The sequence below is a fragment of the Aethalodelphis obliquidens genome, unplaced genomic scaffold (assembly GCF_003676395.1).
Source record: "Aethalodelphis obliquidens isolate GAN/ISIS:26980383/991018 unplaced genomic scaffold, ASM367639v1 scaffold6, whole genome shotgun sequence".
NCBI classification, from domain to species: domain Eukaryota; kingdom Metazoa; phylum Chordata; class Mammalia; order Artiodactyla; family Delphinidae; genus Aethalodelphis; species Aethalodelphis obliquidens.
Window position 1 is genome coordinate 42969432 of NW_020837950.1, and position 18676 is coordinate 42988107.

Here is an 18676-nt window from a genome sequence, read left to right on the forward strand (position 1 = left end):
AGTCTCAGTCATTTCTCAAAGCAGCATAATAGCTTTTGGTTCTAGGAGCACACGATCACCACTCTACTTACCAGGGTATCAGAACACTTCGTCAAACCTCATGCTTTTGGGTAGGCCGTCATGTGTATACCTGACAAACCTGAAATTCTATTTCACCAAATTGGAATGGAATGAAAATAGAAGCAAACTTTTTCTTTTAAGATTCAGCACACATTGAAGAAAAAAAACAAAAATCTTGGTTTACCCTTTCAGATTAAAATTTGCCTTCCTTTTTATTTAAATATTTAAGATGAATACATTTTAAGTTTTATTTTTTGATATAAATTGTAGAGTCAGATGTTTAGAACTGGAAGAAATCATCTACTTTAACCAACTATTTTACAAATTTGGAAACTGAGACCCAATAATACTTAAGTTACTTGCTTAAGGTTATACAGAGTTTGTAGAAGGATCAAACAGTAGATGTGCCTGAATCTCTAATACTGTCAGCATTTTTGTTGATTGTTGCTTGCTGTGAATTCATATGGGCTATTTCATTAGAAAAGGCTTATAGTTCTTTTATTTCTATGAGAGCTTTCATTCCCTTATCTTATAGAATTAACAGATAAATATTTCAGCACTTGAATCAGTTTAGAGTTAACAGATATTTCAGCACTTGAATCAGTTATTATCTGGATGTTACTGTTAACGTATATTGAAATTTTTTTTTTTTAAGTTACTCAGTGATTTAGCATTAGAGATGCTAATAGCCCAGTGTGGATTTCTTGCTTTTACTATATTTTTGAATCTTCCAATCTGTTTGGCTGTTTGTGTGTTTATGTTTACATCATTCCAAAGTCTGATATTTCTTTCATATTCATAGTTTCTCCTTGTGCCTTACCACATGAATATGTAGCTAACATATAAAAAAATTTGTAAAGTGAAAGGGAAAAACCTAACATTAAAGTAGCCTATGAGGTTGTTTGAATTATTCTCTTATAACTTATAAAATGCTTAACCAAGCTGAACAGCATCGAATAATTGATAAACTTGGGGACATGAGGTCTGTTAGTACTTATCCTACTTATGCTTCCACATAGCTTACTGCTTCTGTAGCAGTAAATCTAAAAGGAAATAACAGTTAATACTATGTATGCAACAGAGCATTAGTCTTATTTTTTGTTTGTTTGTTTTCCTTTTCCCAGAGAGAGCCATGATTTATCAGTACTGTATTTTTCAGCATATGTTCTACATTTTAAAGCTTAAGGTGTCTGCTGGTACATTTTGATGTTCACTTGATGTGCTCAGTGTCTAGAGATTTACCTTTTATGTTATGTATATTAAGTGTGGTATAGAAATTGCAACTGGGGCTCAAACCTTTGAATTGCTATTTGGCTTTGAATAACTATTTTCTCCAACTACAAAACCATCACTTCCATAGAGTTTAGAAGATGCCAAATAATATTTTTATAACAATGGCTAAAAACTCTCCCTGCTACTTTTTAAAATCTTAAATGTGTGAAGCCATAAATTTTAGTATTTAAATATGGTAACTGGTCCCTAAAGCATCAAGTAACTGAAAACAATATTACGAGATAAAGGCATTGATATCTTTTTTTTTTTTTTTAAGAATGCACTGGTTTTGGTCTAATAATAAATGAGAATTTGCATTCAGACTTCTAACTTCTAAGATCATGCTTATTTCTGTTGATATTGAGTCTTATTAGTAAATATGAGTTTATGGTTAATCTCAAAGCATGTATGATATGTGAAGGTCTTTAGCTTATGGACCCACTTATTCTTTAAAAATAAATTGGGTTTTTTTTGGTATTGAGTGATTTGAGTTTTTTATATATTTTGGATATCAGCCCCTTATCAGTAAGTTTGCAAACATCTCTCATTCAGTTGGTTGCCTTTTTGTTTTGTTGATGGTTTACTTTGCTGTGCAAAAACTTTTTAGTTTGATGTAGTCCCATTTGTTTGTCTTTGCTTTTGTTGCCCTTGCCTGAGGACAGACATTCAAAAAACTATTGCTATATTGCTAAGACTGACCTCAAAGAGTTTACTGCCTGTGTTTTCTTCTAGATGTTTTATGGTTTCAGGACTTACATTTAAGTCTTTAATCCATTTTGAGTTTATTATTGTATATAGTGTAAGAAAGTGGTCAAGTTTGATTCTTTTACATGTAGCTGTCCAGTTTTCCCAACACCATTTATAGAAGAGACTGTCTCTTCCCCATTGTATATTCTTGCCTCTTTTGTTATAGATTAATTGATGCTATGAGTGTCAGTTTATTTCTGGGCTCTCAATTCTTTTCTATTCATCTACGTGTCTGTTTTTGTGGCAGTACCATCCTGTTTTGATTACTACAGCTTTGTAATGCAGTTTCAAGTTCGGTGTATTTTCAGGTGTGACCCCTCCTTGTTCTTTCTCAAAATAGCTTTGGCTATTCGAGGTCTTTCGTGTTTCCATACACATTTTAGGATTATTTGTTCTACTTCTATGAAAAATGCTGCAGGTATTTTGACAGAGATTGCATTGAATCCATAGATTGCTTAGGGTAGTATGGACCTTTTAGCAACATTGATTCTTCCAATCCGTGAGCACAGTATAACTTTCCATTTATTTGTGTCATCTTCAGTTTCTTTCCTCAGTGACAAAGAGTTTTCAGAGTCAGGTGTTTCTACTCCTTGGTTAAATTTAGTCCTAGATATTTTATTCTTTTTGATGCAGTTGTAAATGGGGCAAGGATGTAGAGAAAAGGGAACCTTTCTACACTGTTGGTGGGAATGTAAATTGTTGCAGCCACTATGGAAAACAGTGTGGAGGTTCCTCAAAAAACTAAAGGTGGAATTACCATATGGTCCAGAAATTTCACTTCTGGTTATTTATCTGAAAAAAATAAAAACACTAACTTGGAAAACACCCCTGTGTTCATTGTAGCAGTATTTACAATAGCCAAGATATGGAAGCAGCCCAAGTGTCCATCAATAAATAAATGGATAAAGAAGATGTGGTGTCTGTGTGTGGTGTGAGTGTGTGCGCATGTGCGCGTATGCCCGCACACACGTACACAATGGAATATTACTCAACCATTAAAAAGAATGAAATCTTTGTGGACTTTTAGGGTATTATGCTTATTAGTGAAATAAGTCAGAGAAAGACAAATACCATATGATTTCAATTATATGTGGAATCTGAAACCACAGCAAACAAAACAAAACAGAGATTCATAGATACAGAGAACAAACTGATAGCTGCTAGAGGGGAGGAGGGTGGGGGGACGGATGAAATAGGTGAAGGAGATTAAGAGGTACAAACTTCCGGCTATAAAATAAGTAAGTCATGGGGATGTAATGTATACATAGGGAGTACAGTCAATAATATTGTAACAACTTTGTATGGTGACAGACAGTAAATGATCTTATTGCAGTGGTCATTTCATAATGTATAAAAATATGTAATCACTGTGTTGTACACCTGAAACTAATATACTTTTTTTAAATTAAAAAAAAGCCTGTCTATATTTGATTCTCTTCCTTAAAACCTATTTCAATCAGGCTTCTCTCTCCACCGTTCCACCAGAATTGCTCTGGTCAAGATCACCAATTTACTCCCTGTAGCTAAATCCATGGCTAGTTAGTTCTCAGTCCTTTTCTTAATTAACTTTAACTTGGCTTCTGACACCACACTTGCATGGTGGTCCTCATGCTTCATTGGCTGCTCTGCTTATCTCCTTTGCTGATTTCTTCCTCACCTCCCTGACCTCTTAATTGGAGTACCTTCAGACCTTGATCCTTGACCTCTTTCTTCTCTTTTTCCATGCTTGGCCTCTTTTTCTTTCCATGTTCATTCCTTTGGCTATTTTATTCAGTCACTTGTCCAGCTGTCTACAAGATTTCTTCACTAACATGTCCCAGGGGAGAAGAATGTATATACCAGTCTTCTCCCTAGATTTCCCTTTTCCATACATCTTCTTCAGAAAATCCTAGTGGCTGTACCTTCTGAACATATCTAGAGTGATTCTCATCATCTCTACCTCTACCACTTTGGTCCTGACACCAACATCTCTTATCCGGGTAACTGCAAAAGTTTTCTAACTGATCACTTTGCTTTTGCCCTTGCCCTTCTTCCGTCTGTTTTCAGTTATAGCCTACAGAGTGATGTAGGTCAGATATGTTAGTCCTCTGCAAAAAACTATTAAAAAGCTTTCCATTTCCAGAATACAGATACAGGTCCTTACAATGGCCTCTCATTACTTCATTAACCTCATGTACTTCAGCTCCTCCTCAATCACCCTAGTTGAGCCACTGGCTCTTTCTCCAGGTAGCTACACGGCTTGGTCCCTCATCTTATTCATATCTTTCAAATGTCTCCTTACTTGTTTTATTTTTCTCCATAACACTTATCATCAGATATACTGTACATTATATTATCTGCCCACATGGAAATGTAAGCATCATGAAATCAAGATTTTTGTTGTTGTTATTATTCACTACTATATTCCTAGCATCCAGAAAAATGTCAGGCATAGAGTAGGAGGTCAGTAAGTTGGTTAATGAATAAATAGAAAGAAACATACTAGTAAAACATGTTTTAAAGAACTCCCAAAACTTTCCAGTATTTGAAGAACAGACCTGAGGATCCATCTTCATTATTTCCAAGATCATTCCTATCAAATCAACAAACCACTTTTCTCTGTTGATTAGCTCTGTAAAATTAATTGACCCCTATTTGCAAAGTTATACTTTAGTCTTTGCATCACAAAAGGTGATAGTTACAATTATTATAGTTCAAAAACTCAATTAATGAAACAAAATAATTAAGTTGGTGCTAAGCTTTTCATGGTCCTGACAGATATCCCGGAAGCTGATGATTCTGGAATTTATGTTTATAGCTTTTTGTAGTTTTTAAATGCTGAGATGGTAGTCACAGCTTTTTACATCTGTACAGACTCCTTTCTGAACTAGTTCATGTTGCCTATGTGTTTTGTTTAGATTGAGTTATCTTAAAGTAATCTCTGAATGATTAGTTCTCTTACAATACGTGTAACCATTTCCACATGGTGATTATTGGCATGTGTTTAGCAATTACAGAGACTCTACAGTTTTCAGCTTTAAGAACTTTTATTGATTTCATCACTTTGTTTGGATAGCCATGCCAAAAAAAGAAAGGGGGGGGGAAAATTAGGAAAATAAGGTTTAGAAGAAGGATATAACACAGAGGAATGATGAAAGGCTTCTCTGGAAATAGAGTTCATTTTTTAAAATTGTTTAAGATATTAGGTATGCTTTTTTGTGGGAGGTGATTTAAACTTTCCTTTTAAACTTGCTTTATACCTTACCAAATAGTGTATTATTGAGAAACATGAATAAACTACAAGGTTAACACTCCATCCAAGACTTTTCAGCTCTGATTTATATTCAGTGATCATAATTTGGCAAGTTTTAATTACAGTCTCAAAATTTTAGTTGTCTGAATCATTATTTCGTTTACTGACTCGTTAAAGTCTTACAGCCACATTTGGAATGTTCAGGTATTGAGCCTGATGCAACAATCAAGAGTTGAAGGTTCTTCTCATAGTTTCTAGTTCATTTTTAGTTAAAATCTTTATCCCTTGAAAATTATTACAGTCTTATGTAAGAAGTTTAAAACCTTCAGATCTTGTTCTGCAAGTGCTGGGTGACCTAGGAACCTTTCTGAGCCTCAGCTTTTTCATCTGTCAGAAAGGCTTTTTTTTTTTTTTTTGCGGTACGCGGGCCTCTGTTGTGGCCTCTCCCGTTGCGGAGCACAGTCTCCGGACGCGCAGGCTCAGCGGCCATGGCTCACGGGCCTAGCCGCTCTGCAGCATGTGGGATCTTCCCGGACCGGGGCACGAACCTGTGTCCCCGCATCGGCAGGCGGACTCTCAACCACTGCGCCACCAGGGAAGCCCAAGAAAAGCTTTTTAATGGTATGTATTTCTTGTGAGTTTTGTGAGGTTTATCTTTTGAAACACTTAGCTACCTGCCTGGTGTTTTAAGCTCTTAGCTATTACTTTTGTGCCTCTATTTCCTCATCTGTAAAGCGGGGGTAATTAATAGTATTTATTTAGTATACTGAGAGGATTAAATGAGTAAATATATGTAAAGCACATAGTGCAGTGACTGGCACATAGTGAGCACTATGTAAGTGTAGTGTTATGTATTATAATGATGATTATTTTCTATACGTATCAGTGACTTCCTAGATCTGACAAGCTTAAGTTTGTGCTGCACCACAGCTTGTTGTACTTGGGGCTTATGTCTGCATTCAGCAAAAATTTACCCACACAATCTATGGTCTTGATAAGAAGCTTTTACACAAACCTGAGACAATCTGCTTCTTGAATTCATTATCAGTTTGGGAATATCTTTTTTGGGGTTCAAGGTGAGGGGATCCAGAGTTAGTACTCAGGCCCCCCTGAACAGTGTGTCTGGTCTCAGCTTTTACAGAATTCTGGAATGCCCACTTCCCCACATGATCTGTGTATAAACAAAGTACGATTATGCTCTTAGACTAACCAATGGTTTGGTGAAAAATAAACCAGAAATTTTATAGATACTTTATATATTGGAATTTTTTCTATTCTGTTTATTAGTTTCTCTGTTGTCCAATCAAATAATCAGATGCTCTTAAAGGAGTAAGAAAAATCCTTATCTTTTATACTAGACAGTCTCTTCACTTTTAGTTTCACTGCCTGTTCTTCTACTGTAGATACATTATTCAATTAACTATTCTGTCATCTCTGAAAAGCTACATATCAGAGGACAGTTTTCTATATTTTTGCCAGTTTCAGGGAGCTAATTAGTTGCTGAAGACCTAATAAAAAGATCTAGAAAGTTATATTTCTATTATTACTTAGTTATACTTAAGCAGTATTTTTGTTGTTTCCTCCAGGGAAATCATTTTCCGTTTGAAACTAACACTTAAGGGATTTGTTACTTCTCTTCATTGTTTCTTAAACTGATTCTTCATTTCAAAAGTTATTGAACATCTTCAGCTACTAAAATCGTGTTACATTCAACTTTACTCTCTTCTTCCTCATCATCCATTAAATAGAGGGATCGCTTGGTATATTGGTAGTTTTTAAGCCTAGACCAGATACCTTCTACAATGTGTTTGTCTCTTCTTGATTGTGAACTTTATAGTGTGAGTTACGGTAAAGAGAGGGGATAGGATATTATCCACGTGTAAAAGTGTTGTTTGTTTCTTTTCAGAGGATAATTTATTAGGAGGCAAGGTGCTGTACTAACAGAGTAAGGGCTTTGGTGTCAAATCTCACTCTTCTTGTTGCTTGTGTGACTTTGAGCAGCTTATCTTCTCTGAGCCCCAGTTTCTTTATATTTAAAACTAGAGTCAGTGTGTTTCTGTGAATTGCATGCAGCAACATATATTCCTGGTGGTTAGAAAATGCTAGTCCTGTCTCCTTCTTCCTTTCTCTTTCCATCTCACCAAGTGGAATGGGCAGCAGATGAAACCCAGAGTAGTTATTATATTTAGCTAGATAACCCCAACATTTAAGCCATTCTCCAGTATTGTAAGAAATCTTTAAGTACTATAGCAGCGATCTAGTCATTTATTTTTTATGTTGAAACAAATAGTAAAGCATAAGCTGCTTCTGCCATGTGTAAAATTATAACACATCAAATTATGCTCTCATCTGTTCAAAATCTTTCTTTATATGTAATGATAAAATGAATATCTTGTATTTTCATTCTAATCATTTGTATTTTCATTCTAATCATTTCATTCTAATCTAATTAGAATGAATCATTCCAATTCATTGAGCTATATTACCTGGAAAACTGTTTATTGTAAGAGTAAAAAATAATATCTTTAACATTTGTAAGGAAATGATAAAATATTTTACCAATCAAGAATATAAATTGCCGACATCGTAAAAATAAAATAAGTGTTAAAAGTAAACGTTTGGGGGCTTCCCTGGTGGCACAGTGGTTGAGAATCTGCCTGCTAATGCAAGGGACACGGGTTCGAGCCCTGGTCTAGGAGGATCCCACATGCCGCGGAGCAACTAGGCCCGTGAGCCACAACTACTGAGCCTGCGCGTCTGGAGCCTGTGCTCCGCAACAAGAGAGGCCGCGATAGTGAGAGGCCCGCGCACTGCAATGAAGAGTGGCCCCCACTTGCCACAACTAGAGAAAGCCCTCGCACAGAAACGAAGACCCAACACAGCAAAAATAAATAAATAAATTTTTTTAAAAAAGTAAACGTTTAAATCCTGATCCGATCTAAAGATCAGAAATTGTATCCAAGACAATTCACTAGAAATCTCTATGGACAGTTTATTAATATGTTAGCTATGTATTTTTTTTCCTCCCCCAACAGGAGAGCCTGACAAGGAGCTGAATCCTAAGAAGAAGATTTGGGAGCAGATCCAGCCTGATCTTTACACTAATGATGAGTGTGTGGCTACATACAAAGGAGCTCGCTTTGAGGTGAAAGGGAAGGGAGTCTGTAGGGCTCAAACTATGGCCAACAGTGGAATAAAATAAAATAAAACACTTCAGTTACTGAAATACATTAGAGAAAACTTAACAATAAAAAGAAATATATTTGTCACTTGTACCTAAAATATAACTGGCTCGTTTTTGTGTTATTTCTCTTCTAGACTTGAGTAGTCTTTTACCTGGCATATATTGTTTTCAGTTAATTAGAGAAACACTACATTTTTACCTATGGTTTTTGATCCTTTATGATACAGGGAGGAATTTGCCTGTGTTTCATGATGATTTATTTTTTAGTGAGGATGTTGGCTAGCACATTGCTTTTTCTTTATACATTTAGGTAACTTGAACTAGATTAACATTTAGTTTCTTTGTAGGCACATGTTGCATGCAATTTGAAACCCTTGTATTTTTAGTATCTGTATTATAAACGCCCTCTCCTCTTTAAAAAGAAAAGTTAGAATTTTTGTCAGGCTTATTAACTAATCTATATTGTAATGGTATTGAAAATGACCAACTGTTGATTCTAGAGAGCTGAACAATGTGAAAGCTAGGAGACATGGCATTTGAAAATGATTGCTGTTGCTTGCCAAAGTAACCCCGACTTACATACTTAAGGTGACTTTTTTAAAAGACTGAAACTTCCAACTCTGTAGTGAACTTATTCTTTCCAATTTAACAAAATAATTAGTAATAAATTTTGACTAATTCTAAAGAATAAACACATTGCAAAGTGTTACCAATGTAGTTCCCAATAAATTGACTGTAAACACAGTCCACTTTTTTATTCCAGGTGACTTCAAAGATTCTTTGGATACCTAATAAAAGATTATTTATAGCTTTTATCTTTAGAAGAGCATTTAAGATTGATATCTTTTATTTTTTCATGTACTATCATACTGTCAATATATTAAAAGAAATTGTAGCCAAAAATTTAACATACATATGTATAAAGTTGTCAAATGCGTATTTTCACTCATCTTACAGATATTGTAGGAACAATGAAAATTAACTTAGGCACTATGAGCTTCAGATTCACCAGCCTTGAGATGATGACTGAGATACCAAAAAAGAAATGCATCTATGGAGGTAGGAATATCTGTTCTAAAAGAAAAATGACACATACCAATATTCTAGCACTGTTGCTGTTTATAGCCTACAATAAGAAGGAGAGGCAAAACAAAAAATTTTAAAACAACCCTACATGCTAAGTTATAAAAAGTATCATTTATTTAAGTCCGTGGAGTTCTCTGGTAGGCCAAGATGTGGTATCATCATAGAAATTTTATCTGCTTTATGAAAAACTGAATATTAACAGAGCATCATTAATATCTATCTGTTGATAACTAAACACAAATGACTTTCCAAAGTTTTGTACTTGAGATATGTTATTCTTTCGGGAATAAAGACTTCTTGTGAGTCTGTATTTTCTGATTTTGCCCAATTATATTACATTTCTATAAATAATTCTAATATAATTTAAAGAATGTTTCAACTATTTAGATAGTTGAACTATTTATTCCCAGTTTTTCAAGTTACATAAAAGCATTACTCAATCAAGTTATCCACTTAGCCCCATTCAGTCGTTATTTTTACAGAAAACTTAATTCTGTTTTACTTGTATTGCTGGGTTGAGAGAACTGTTGCAGAATCAACAAAAAATGATGACATTGTTAGTGAACTGGACATAATCCTGACTTCTGACTGGTATTCAGCCCGTTAAGAATTTCAACAGTAGGAGATGGTGTTAGGTCACAGACTAAACAGCTAGTGCCTCTTGACATCTATTTATGTATTGCGAAGTAAACCAGAAAAAAAAGCTGACCTTCCCCCAAGATAATTTCTTGTGCAGTGTTGACCCACTATCTTATAGTGACTATTGGTAGTACTAACTTTTCTTATATATAGAAATTCCATGTGTATTATTCTTATGAGATGAATCATTTTCAGGACATGTTAATTTTAATATATAATTGGAAATTTTTTTTGCCTTCTATGAAGAACATGAAGTATTCTACGAGTACAAGAATATTAAGTGCCCACCAAACAGATAATTTGTTGTTGCTTTTTAAAAAATATGTAAATTCTCATTTGCACTATTTACAAAATATTCAGAGTAACTCACTGAAGTTTAATGAGCACGTCAGCAAGACGGAGGGTGTGTATAGGGCCTCAGAGAATGTTAGTTTAATGAGGTTCCAAAATCTGGGTCTTTGCAGGTCCAAAAACCTGCATTTGTACATGACTGTTGTAGATGCTAAGTAGTCTGTAGAGCTTAGTAGTATTGGTTTTGAATCCAGGTTACCTAGTTTTGATTCCATCTATACAACTTAAATGCCTGTGTGATCTTGGGCAACTGTTTAGCCTCCATATACCTTACTTTCCTCATCTGTAAGATGGATATAATAATAGTACTTACCTCATTGAGTTGTGAGGGTATATATTATGTTACACATAATAGAGGTATTCAATGTTAATATCAGTTTATGATAAGAATGTTCCTTTCCTGAAACTAGTGATCCTATCTCTCTGTCCCCTTTCATGGTATCACATTTCCTGACAAGTTGAATTTTTGTTCAGAAGATTACTTGGTATATATGAAATGAACTGAGTTTCTTAAGGAATATTTCACACAGACCCTGTCTTTCAACAGACCTGACCCGCTATACCAGATGTAGTATCTCTCCCCTCGCTAGAGATGTTTTTTACTGAAACTTTCTCTTCCCTCCCTGCACTCCCACTGAAATCCATGTTTTAGATATTTAGATGCTAGTCAGTCCTGTTCATTGATGCCCTTTCACTGGTTTAATATTATTGATAAAGTTTCAAATAGTATTGCAATTTTCTTAGACTAGAAAGACAATACTTCTAACTATTGTGTGTTAATGTAACAAATAAAAGCAATTGTATTTTTAAGTTCTTGGCAGGTGGAGGATCACCTCACTATTGCCTATGACAAGGACATTAAAGGGGCATGAGTATACTTACTCAATTTTCTAGGAAAATTATATGTTGTACCTTTAAAAATATAAAAATATCAGACACAGACCTACTAGAGAATGGACATGAGGATATGGGGAGGGGGAAGGGTAAGCTGTGACAAAGTGAGAGAGTGGCATGGACATATATACACTACCACACGTAAAATAGATAGCTATTGGGAAGCAGCCGCATAGCATAGGGAGATCAGCTCGGTGCTTTATGACCACCTAGAGGGGTGGGATAGGGAGGGTGGGAGGGAGGGAGACACGGGGGAAGAGTTATGGGAACATACGTATATGTGTAACTGATTCACTTTGTTATAAAGCAGAAACTAACACACCATTGTAAAGCAATTATACTCCAATAAAGATGTTAAAAAATATATATATATAAAAATATCAAAGAGTACAGTGTTAGCTTTGTACTTTGGCTACATAAATTGTGACACAGTCCTGGTTCTAAGTGCTGTGCAATGGTGTGTAGACTAAAACTTTATCGCCAAGATACAAAATAAAATCTAGTGAAGCAAATTAATGTAACACACCTAAAAATAATGTTGCAAATTGCTGTCTTGTGGAGAGAGCTTTGCCTTCCAACTGAGGGGGATATATTAATAATATCTGTCTCATGTCATGGATTTTATTGTAGAATTATTAGTAAGATATTTAATGCTTTATAGCTAGCTAAGTAGTTTCAACACATCTTGTCAATTTAACTCCCTAGAGGTAAGCCAGCTATTTTACCCCAAAGAATCAACAGGAAATTTACATAAATGCTGGTGCTAAGGTATAACTAGCTGAAACCTAGATTTTACTAATATTCTGCTTTTCTCTATTACAGTATGCTTTCTCAGATAGTCATGTGGTTTCTTTTATTTGAATGAGAAGTTTAACTTCTCTTTTGTCTAAACTGTAGGGAAAGATAATAAGTTAAAAAAACCTAAACTTCAGTAGTTCATGTAGGAGATTAAGGCAGCTCCTTTAGTCGAGTATTTAAGCGATTTTAAAGGGAGAGGAGGTCATTAAACCCTCCTTTGGAGTGGTTACAAAGAGAATTTATCAAGTTTTTTTCTTTTTGCTGAGGAAATTCTTAGGAAGAATCACTTGGCAAAACTAGGCTGCCGCTGCTGGCAGCTGTTGCCTTTCTAAAGAACCATGTATGTGCCTTGATTCTTTGAGTACACTCTTGTCGAGGGCACTGATCATGTAATGACAGTCTATCCCAGAAGTCTACTTATGAAGGATGTCACTAAGTTCTAGATAGGTAAATAGATGGATAGATAGGTAGAAAAAGTTTGTGTTTAAACCAGGAACACCTCTATAGTTGTACACATTTGCAGTGCTTTTTCGGTGACAACCCAAAGTTTTACAATAATAATGAAAAGAAAGATAGTTGCTAATGGCTAATATAACTCTGTACAAAACTGGATCTTCTTCAGATACCAACTTTTTGGAATGGAAAAGAATTAGTAATTTATATATACATTGTTGCTCATCGTACTTCTATGGTTACGGTTCTGACTTTGGATGAGTTTTGGCAGAGATAATTCATAGGAGTATAACTGTAAAAAAAATTAGAGAAAGGACCCAGAACAATGAAATAATTGTTAGTTTGAAAGTGAGCCATCTGGAATTTCAGAATATGAATTAATTATTGTATATTATATTTTTTCACCCTTATGTATTCCCTTGTTTGATTTTTTCCCTTCCCCTTCGTTACTCCCACCCCCTTCCTAACATACCCTATTCCCAGTTCTCTGGATTTTTGAGTAAAATATGCGTGTAAGTGTTATTTTATGTCTTCATCAGCATCATTTCCTATCTGGCAGGCTATTGTCCTTAGCAACAGCAGCAGAAACAAACCTGGGGCTCGATAATTGCAAGAAAAAAGAATAATCCTTTTAAATGAAAAGGCTAACTACTCTTCTTGACTATCCTGTTGCTACATAATGCATATAGAATTGTTCAAATAGCAGTTATTAATGTCTGCTCATTTCTTCAGTGGCATTCACGTGACGAGCCTTCACATCAAGGCTGCTCTGACAAAGTTTTACATTTGTTTTTGTAAATGGCCTCGTTAGAATATCATACATCCCAGTAGAGAAATGCTTTCAATGTATGCATCCACTTAACTAAGATATTTGGCTGATACTTGTTAATTTAAAACCCCACTCAGCTTTTCACACCTGGGGAATTTGGAAAGAACAGTGCAGGAGTCATCCAAAATCAACACCACAGTTTGATTTCTCTTTGAAAAAGATTAATGAAAAATGTAAATTGAAAGTCACTTTTAATAAGTTTAGCAAAAGAGAATGATTTTGGTAGAAATAACTTTTTCCATAACTTTCAGTTTTCATGTGAAAGGATAACATTTTCTCTTAAAGCATATGAATTGACAATAAAAACTTCTGATGCTTGTGAAAAGAAACTTATTTTTTAAATGAAGTTTGAGTGAGAATATGGGAAATAGCAATGCCACTTAAAAATAGCCTTTTGTAAAAGAATTGTGATATGCTTGAAAATCAGTAGAAGAGAAGACCTAAGCACATTCTTACTTAAAAAGGCAGAGTGTAGATAAACATAACTACAAAAAGAAAGTCTGAAATTGCTGATTGAGGTAATGTTATCTAGATGAACCAACCTAGTAAGGGTCAGAACTAGTTAGTATTAGAGATGAATTACTAATTTCCCAGGATAGTATGTACTAATGAGGCTCCAACCCCAGCTGCACAAAAGTATCATGTATACGGTCTTCCAATCATCTAAAATGTTCAAAGTGTTTTCAAATACAAAGTTTAGTAGAGATTTTTGTCTTCCAGGTGAGAATAGCATACAGAAGGGCACCTGGAGGGATGTGAGGAAAGAGTGCAAATTATAGGGTCTAATAGGAAAGGTGGCAGGATGCCAAAGATGAACTTTCTGGACATCATTTATTTTACCTAGAGCTAATTCTGATCACATGGTTGTTTTGTTGCAAGTTGTAATTATCTCTAGTAATGGTGAGTTTATTCAATTTGATATACATGTGATGTCATCGAGAAAAAGCTGAACAACCAGCTTCAGGTAGATGTTCGCTTCAGTGCCTCGCTATTCTTATGGTTTACCCCATTACCAACTAACAAATTATTTCCCTACATCCACTATGCTGATTATTATGAGGAGCTAGAATTGCTATTGCATAGTGGTTCATGGAAGACCACGTCTGGAATTAATGCCTCTGGGGTACTACACTAGAATGCAGAGTGTATTAGGAAAACGCACTAACTAGAAAGATGGGGGAAGATAAGAGAAAAGAAAACAATGGTGAGGAATGGACCTTCTAATATTTGTATATTAAGTAAAAGAGATAATGATAAACTACCAGGAATGCTCAATGTAAATGATAAGAAGGGACTTTTGAAACATAAGGGTCGATCTGTAAGGGGAAATAATTAACTCTCTTAGCAAAATCTAGTAATAAGGAGAAAGGAAAAACATTCCCAAGACTTCTTCCATAGGGAAGATGGGGTAAGGAGAAAAGGATAGGGAGGAAATTAAAGTGTTCTAAAGGTCTTATTTAAATAGTTGAGGGGGTAATGCAATGGGGAAAGAGTTCTACTTTGTTATCAAACAATGGTAGAGAAGTATGTACTTCATTCTGAGGGACAAGGAAATAATTCTTAATGGGTATTAGAGTAGAATGTCCAAATTATCAAGAAGAAAAACTGAATAGCAGCTTTATCAAATTGGCAAAACTAAGGAAAAGAAAAATACAGTAGTAATACAGTAGTATAAAAAATAATAAACATAAGATGGAGAAACATCCTGTATGCTTGCATGGGAGGATTTTAATATTACAAAATGTCCTTTGTCATAAATTCAAAAGAATTTTCTTTTGAAATTAGACAAAATTAGATCTGAAATAATGTATATAAATGAATGACTAGGAGTAGCCAGAAAATATGTTGAGAAAGGAAGACCAAGGGAAGCTTCCCGTTCTAGATATCAAGGAAGGATATAGAACCATTCAAATTAAATCATTATGGTATTGATAGTGATATAAATCAAATAGATAATGGAAAAGAATTAAGAATCCATAATAGATCCAGAAATAAAGAAGATATATATTTATATACCTATCTACCTATCTCAGTAGGAAAGTTATTAATTATTTAATAAATAGAATAGATATAATTGGTTGCCCATCTAAAAAGAAATGAAACTAAATCCCAATTTTGTACATAAAAATATATAACTGTAAGGAAATTCACATTTATTTTGGCAAAAGTTACCATAACCAAAACTGAAGGACAAATAACAGAATTGAAAACAATTTGCAACCTGAAAGGCAGAGAACTAATATTTGTAATGTATGTAGAGCTCTTCAGATTTAGCAAGCAGGAAGTGTTAAAGAAAAAATACTCAGTGACACTTGTTAAAGATGATAAGGCAGACTTTATTCAGGACCATTAGGATAGGTAGAGGGACCACTCAAATGGGAATTTACTGTGAGGGAGAAGGATTGGGTTCAACTCTGAATACAGCATGGGCAAGTGAGAATTTATAGCCAAGGAGCAGGGTGGGGATCATTGGATGGAAAATTACCAAGAGGGAACTACAAGGAAGGGTCAGAGGGAGTCTGGGTAAACCCGCCTACAGGAGCTTTGCTGGAGAGAGGCCAGGGTGGTTAGACAAGGAACCTGATGAGATATTGAAGGTAAAGGGTTCTGGTAAACTGACTTAGCAGGGTTCTTGCCAAAACTAAATTAAGCACAGATGGGCCTAGGAGAAGGTTCAGGAGCCTGACTAAAGTTTTTGACAAGCAAAGAAACTTTGTGTGAAGTGATCCAATAGTAAATGACAAAAAAAGATAAATAATGTGAAGAGGCAGTTCATAGAAGAGTAAATCTAAATGACCAATATGCTTATAAAAATGCTCCAGTTAGGGAGTAGTCTGGGAAATGCAAATTAAGGTAAACAGTAAGTAAGGTACGGTTTTACATTTAGCAGACTGGTGTTAGCAATAGGTGTGTAAGATGATAACACTGATGACAAGAATATAGGAAAAGGATTCTCAAACATTGTTGTTGAAAATTAAGTTTGTTGCAACATGTATGAAAAGAAATTGAGTAAGATATATTAAAATTAAAGTGTATATATACTTCAACCGAGAAATCCCACTCTTGGAAATATAACTTAACAGAAAAAAAATCAATATTATATTAAAAAATATGTACAAGAATAGTTGTTGGCAGAAAACTGGAATGCATATCAATAGAGGAATAGTTACATAAATTGTTACTGAAAAAAGCAAAATATAAGATGACTAAAGAAAAGTCAAATATGTAATATGATCACATTCAGAGATTTATGTAAAATCACAGAAGTCTTCCTCTTTGAAACTAGAAGTACCTTTGCTCTGTTAATCATTAAAACTAGGCCAGCCTCAGAGATCTTGAATCCTTAATGATTCTGCACAACATATCTTTACTTTAGCTAACTAGTATTTGTGTTCTGTAAAGCGTTAGCTGACATCACATGAATGAAGAACTCAGAACATGAATTTTCCACTCTTCACTAGTTACTGCAGTTTCAACTTCTCAACTTCAACTTTCTGTCACCAAGCCACTAACCCCTGGGGAAGGGTCAATTTTTACTTAACTTCCAAAACTCAGCCCAATTGTTGAGGCTCCCACTTTACAATCCTGGACCCACAATGATAATTGGGGACCATGCAGAGAAATAGAGATGTTGTTTCAAGTTGGAATTTGTATTATGCTTTCCCTTAGAAATACTTTATAAATTTGTACCAGAAGTTCAGGTAATATAAAACATTAGGTACACTTTTGAGGATTAGTCTGGGAGAACAACCACGAGCTGTAATCCCGTTTTTAATGGAAAATAAAGTATAATGCACACTAAAAAAGCAATTTACAAATTAACTTTATGAAAACAAGCTGTTTGTAAATTGGGGACTACCTTAGGAAAGAATCTTATAAATGATAATGCTCATATGCAGATGTTAAACCTGAGGGTGATCTGATACTGACTTGTGGATGGACTTGGCTGTTACGATTGACTAGAATTATTTTCCTTTGATCCTCACTGCTGCCTTTGAGATTATCCTGGATCTCTCTACTAATCCAAATTGACCGACCTTCCAAGGTAGACTGGAAGCCTCTTTTTCAGTCAAAGCTTTATTCATATTTGGTTATTACAATTGTTAACAGTTATTTCTGCTGCAGGGTTCGGCTCTGAGCTTTTACCTGTATTTCCAAGCCTTAATAGGAACCAGGGGTTATATGAAAGTGGAAGCGGAAGTTAACATTTACTGAGCGTCTAATATGTGCTAAGTTGTTTTATCATTACAGTAAATATGAAGTAGGTATCTCACATGAGGAACAGGCCTTCACAAGTTTAATTTTTTAGGATCAAGTAAGCAGTGGAGCAAGTTTTGAAAATATGGATAATAATTTATTCATTTTTAACTTTTATTTAAGTATAACATATATAGTAAACAGTTCGTAAGTCAGAAGTGTTTAATTGTCGAATTTTCCCAATGGGAACACACTCTGTGAAACCAACTTCCAGGTCGAGAAATAGAACATTACTGGAATCTGAGAAGCTGCCCCGGTGTGTGCTTTCACTCACTATCCCCCCCACCCCACCAAGGGTAACTTGACTTCCAACACTTCTCACATCAAAATAGTTAAAATTACATTAGTTTTGACTGTTTCTGAAATTTATACAAATGGAGTCATAGAGTATGTATTCTTTTATGTCTGGCTTCTTTCTTTCAACATTATGTTTGGGTAATTCATTGATCTTGTTACATGCAGTTGTAGTTTGCTCATTCTCATTACTGTATAATATTTCATTGTTTAAATATACCGCAGTTTGCTTATCCGTTTTACTCTTAGTAGACATTTGGATAATTTCCAGTTTTTAGCTATTATGAATAGTACTGCTATGAAAATTCTTGTACATACATGTCTTTTAGTGCACAAATGTATACATTTCTGTTGGATATATATACTTCAGAGTGTAATTATTGTGTCATAGGATTTGCCTTAGAAATCTTTTTTTTTTTTTTTTTTTGGCTGTACGTGGGCCTCTCACTGTTGTGGCCTCTCCCATTGTGGAGCACAGGCTCCGGATGCGCAGGCTCAGCGGCCATGGCTCATGGGCCCAGCCGCTCCGCGGTATGTGGGATCTTCCCGAATGGGGGCACGAACCCGTGTCCCCTGCATC

General features: G+C 35.0%; 1 protein-coding gene across 1 annotated transcript in view; it reads left to right on the top strand.

Annotated features, from left to right (window-relative positions):
• AIMP1 (aminoacyl tRNA synthetase complex interacting multifunctional protein 1) overlaps positions 1-8595 on the top strand; it is a 39033-nt gene extending 30438 nt beyond the window's left edge. The window contains exon 7 of the mRNA XM_027103450.1: positions 8347-8595. Within this exon, the coding sequence (XP_026959251.1) occupies positions 8347-8513 (167 nt within the window). The 3' untranslated portion in view covers positions 8514-8595. The remainder of the gene's footprint in view (positions 1-8346) is intronic.
• Positions 8596-18676: the final 10081 nt, after the last annotated feature.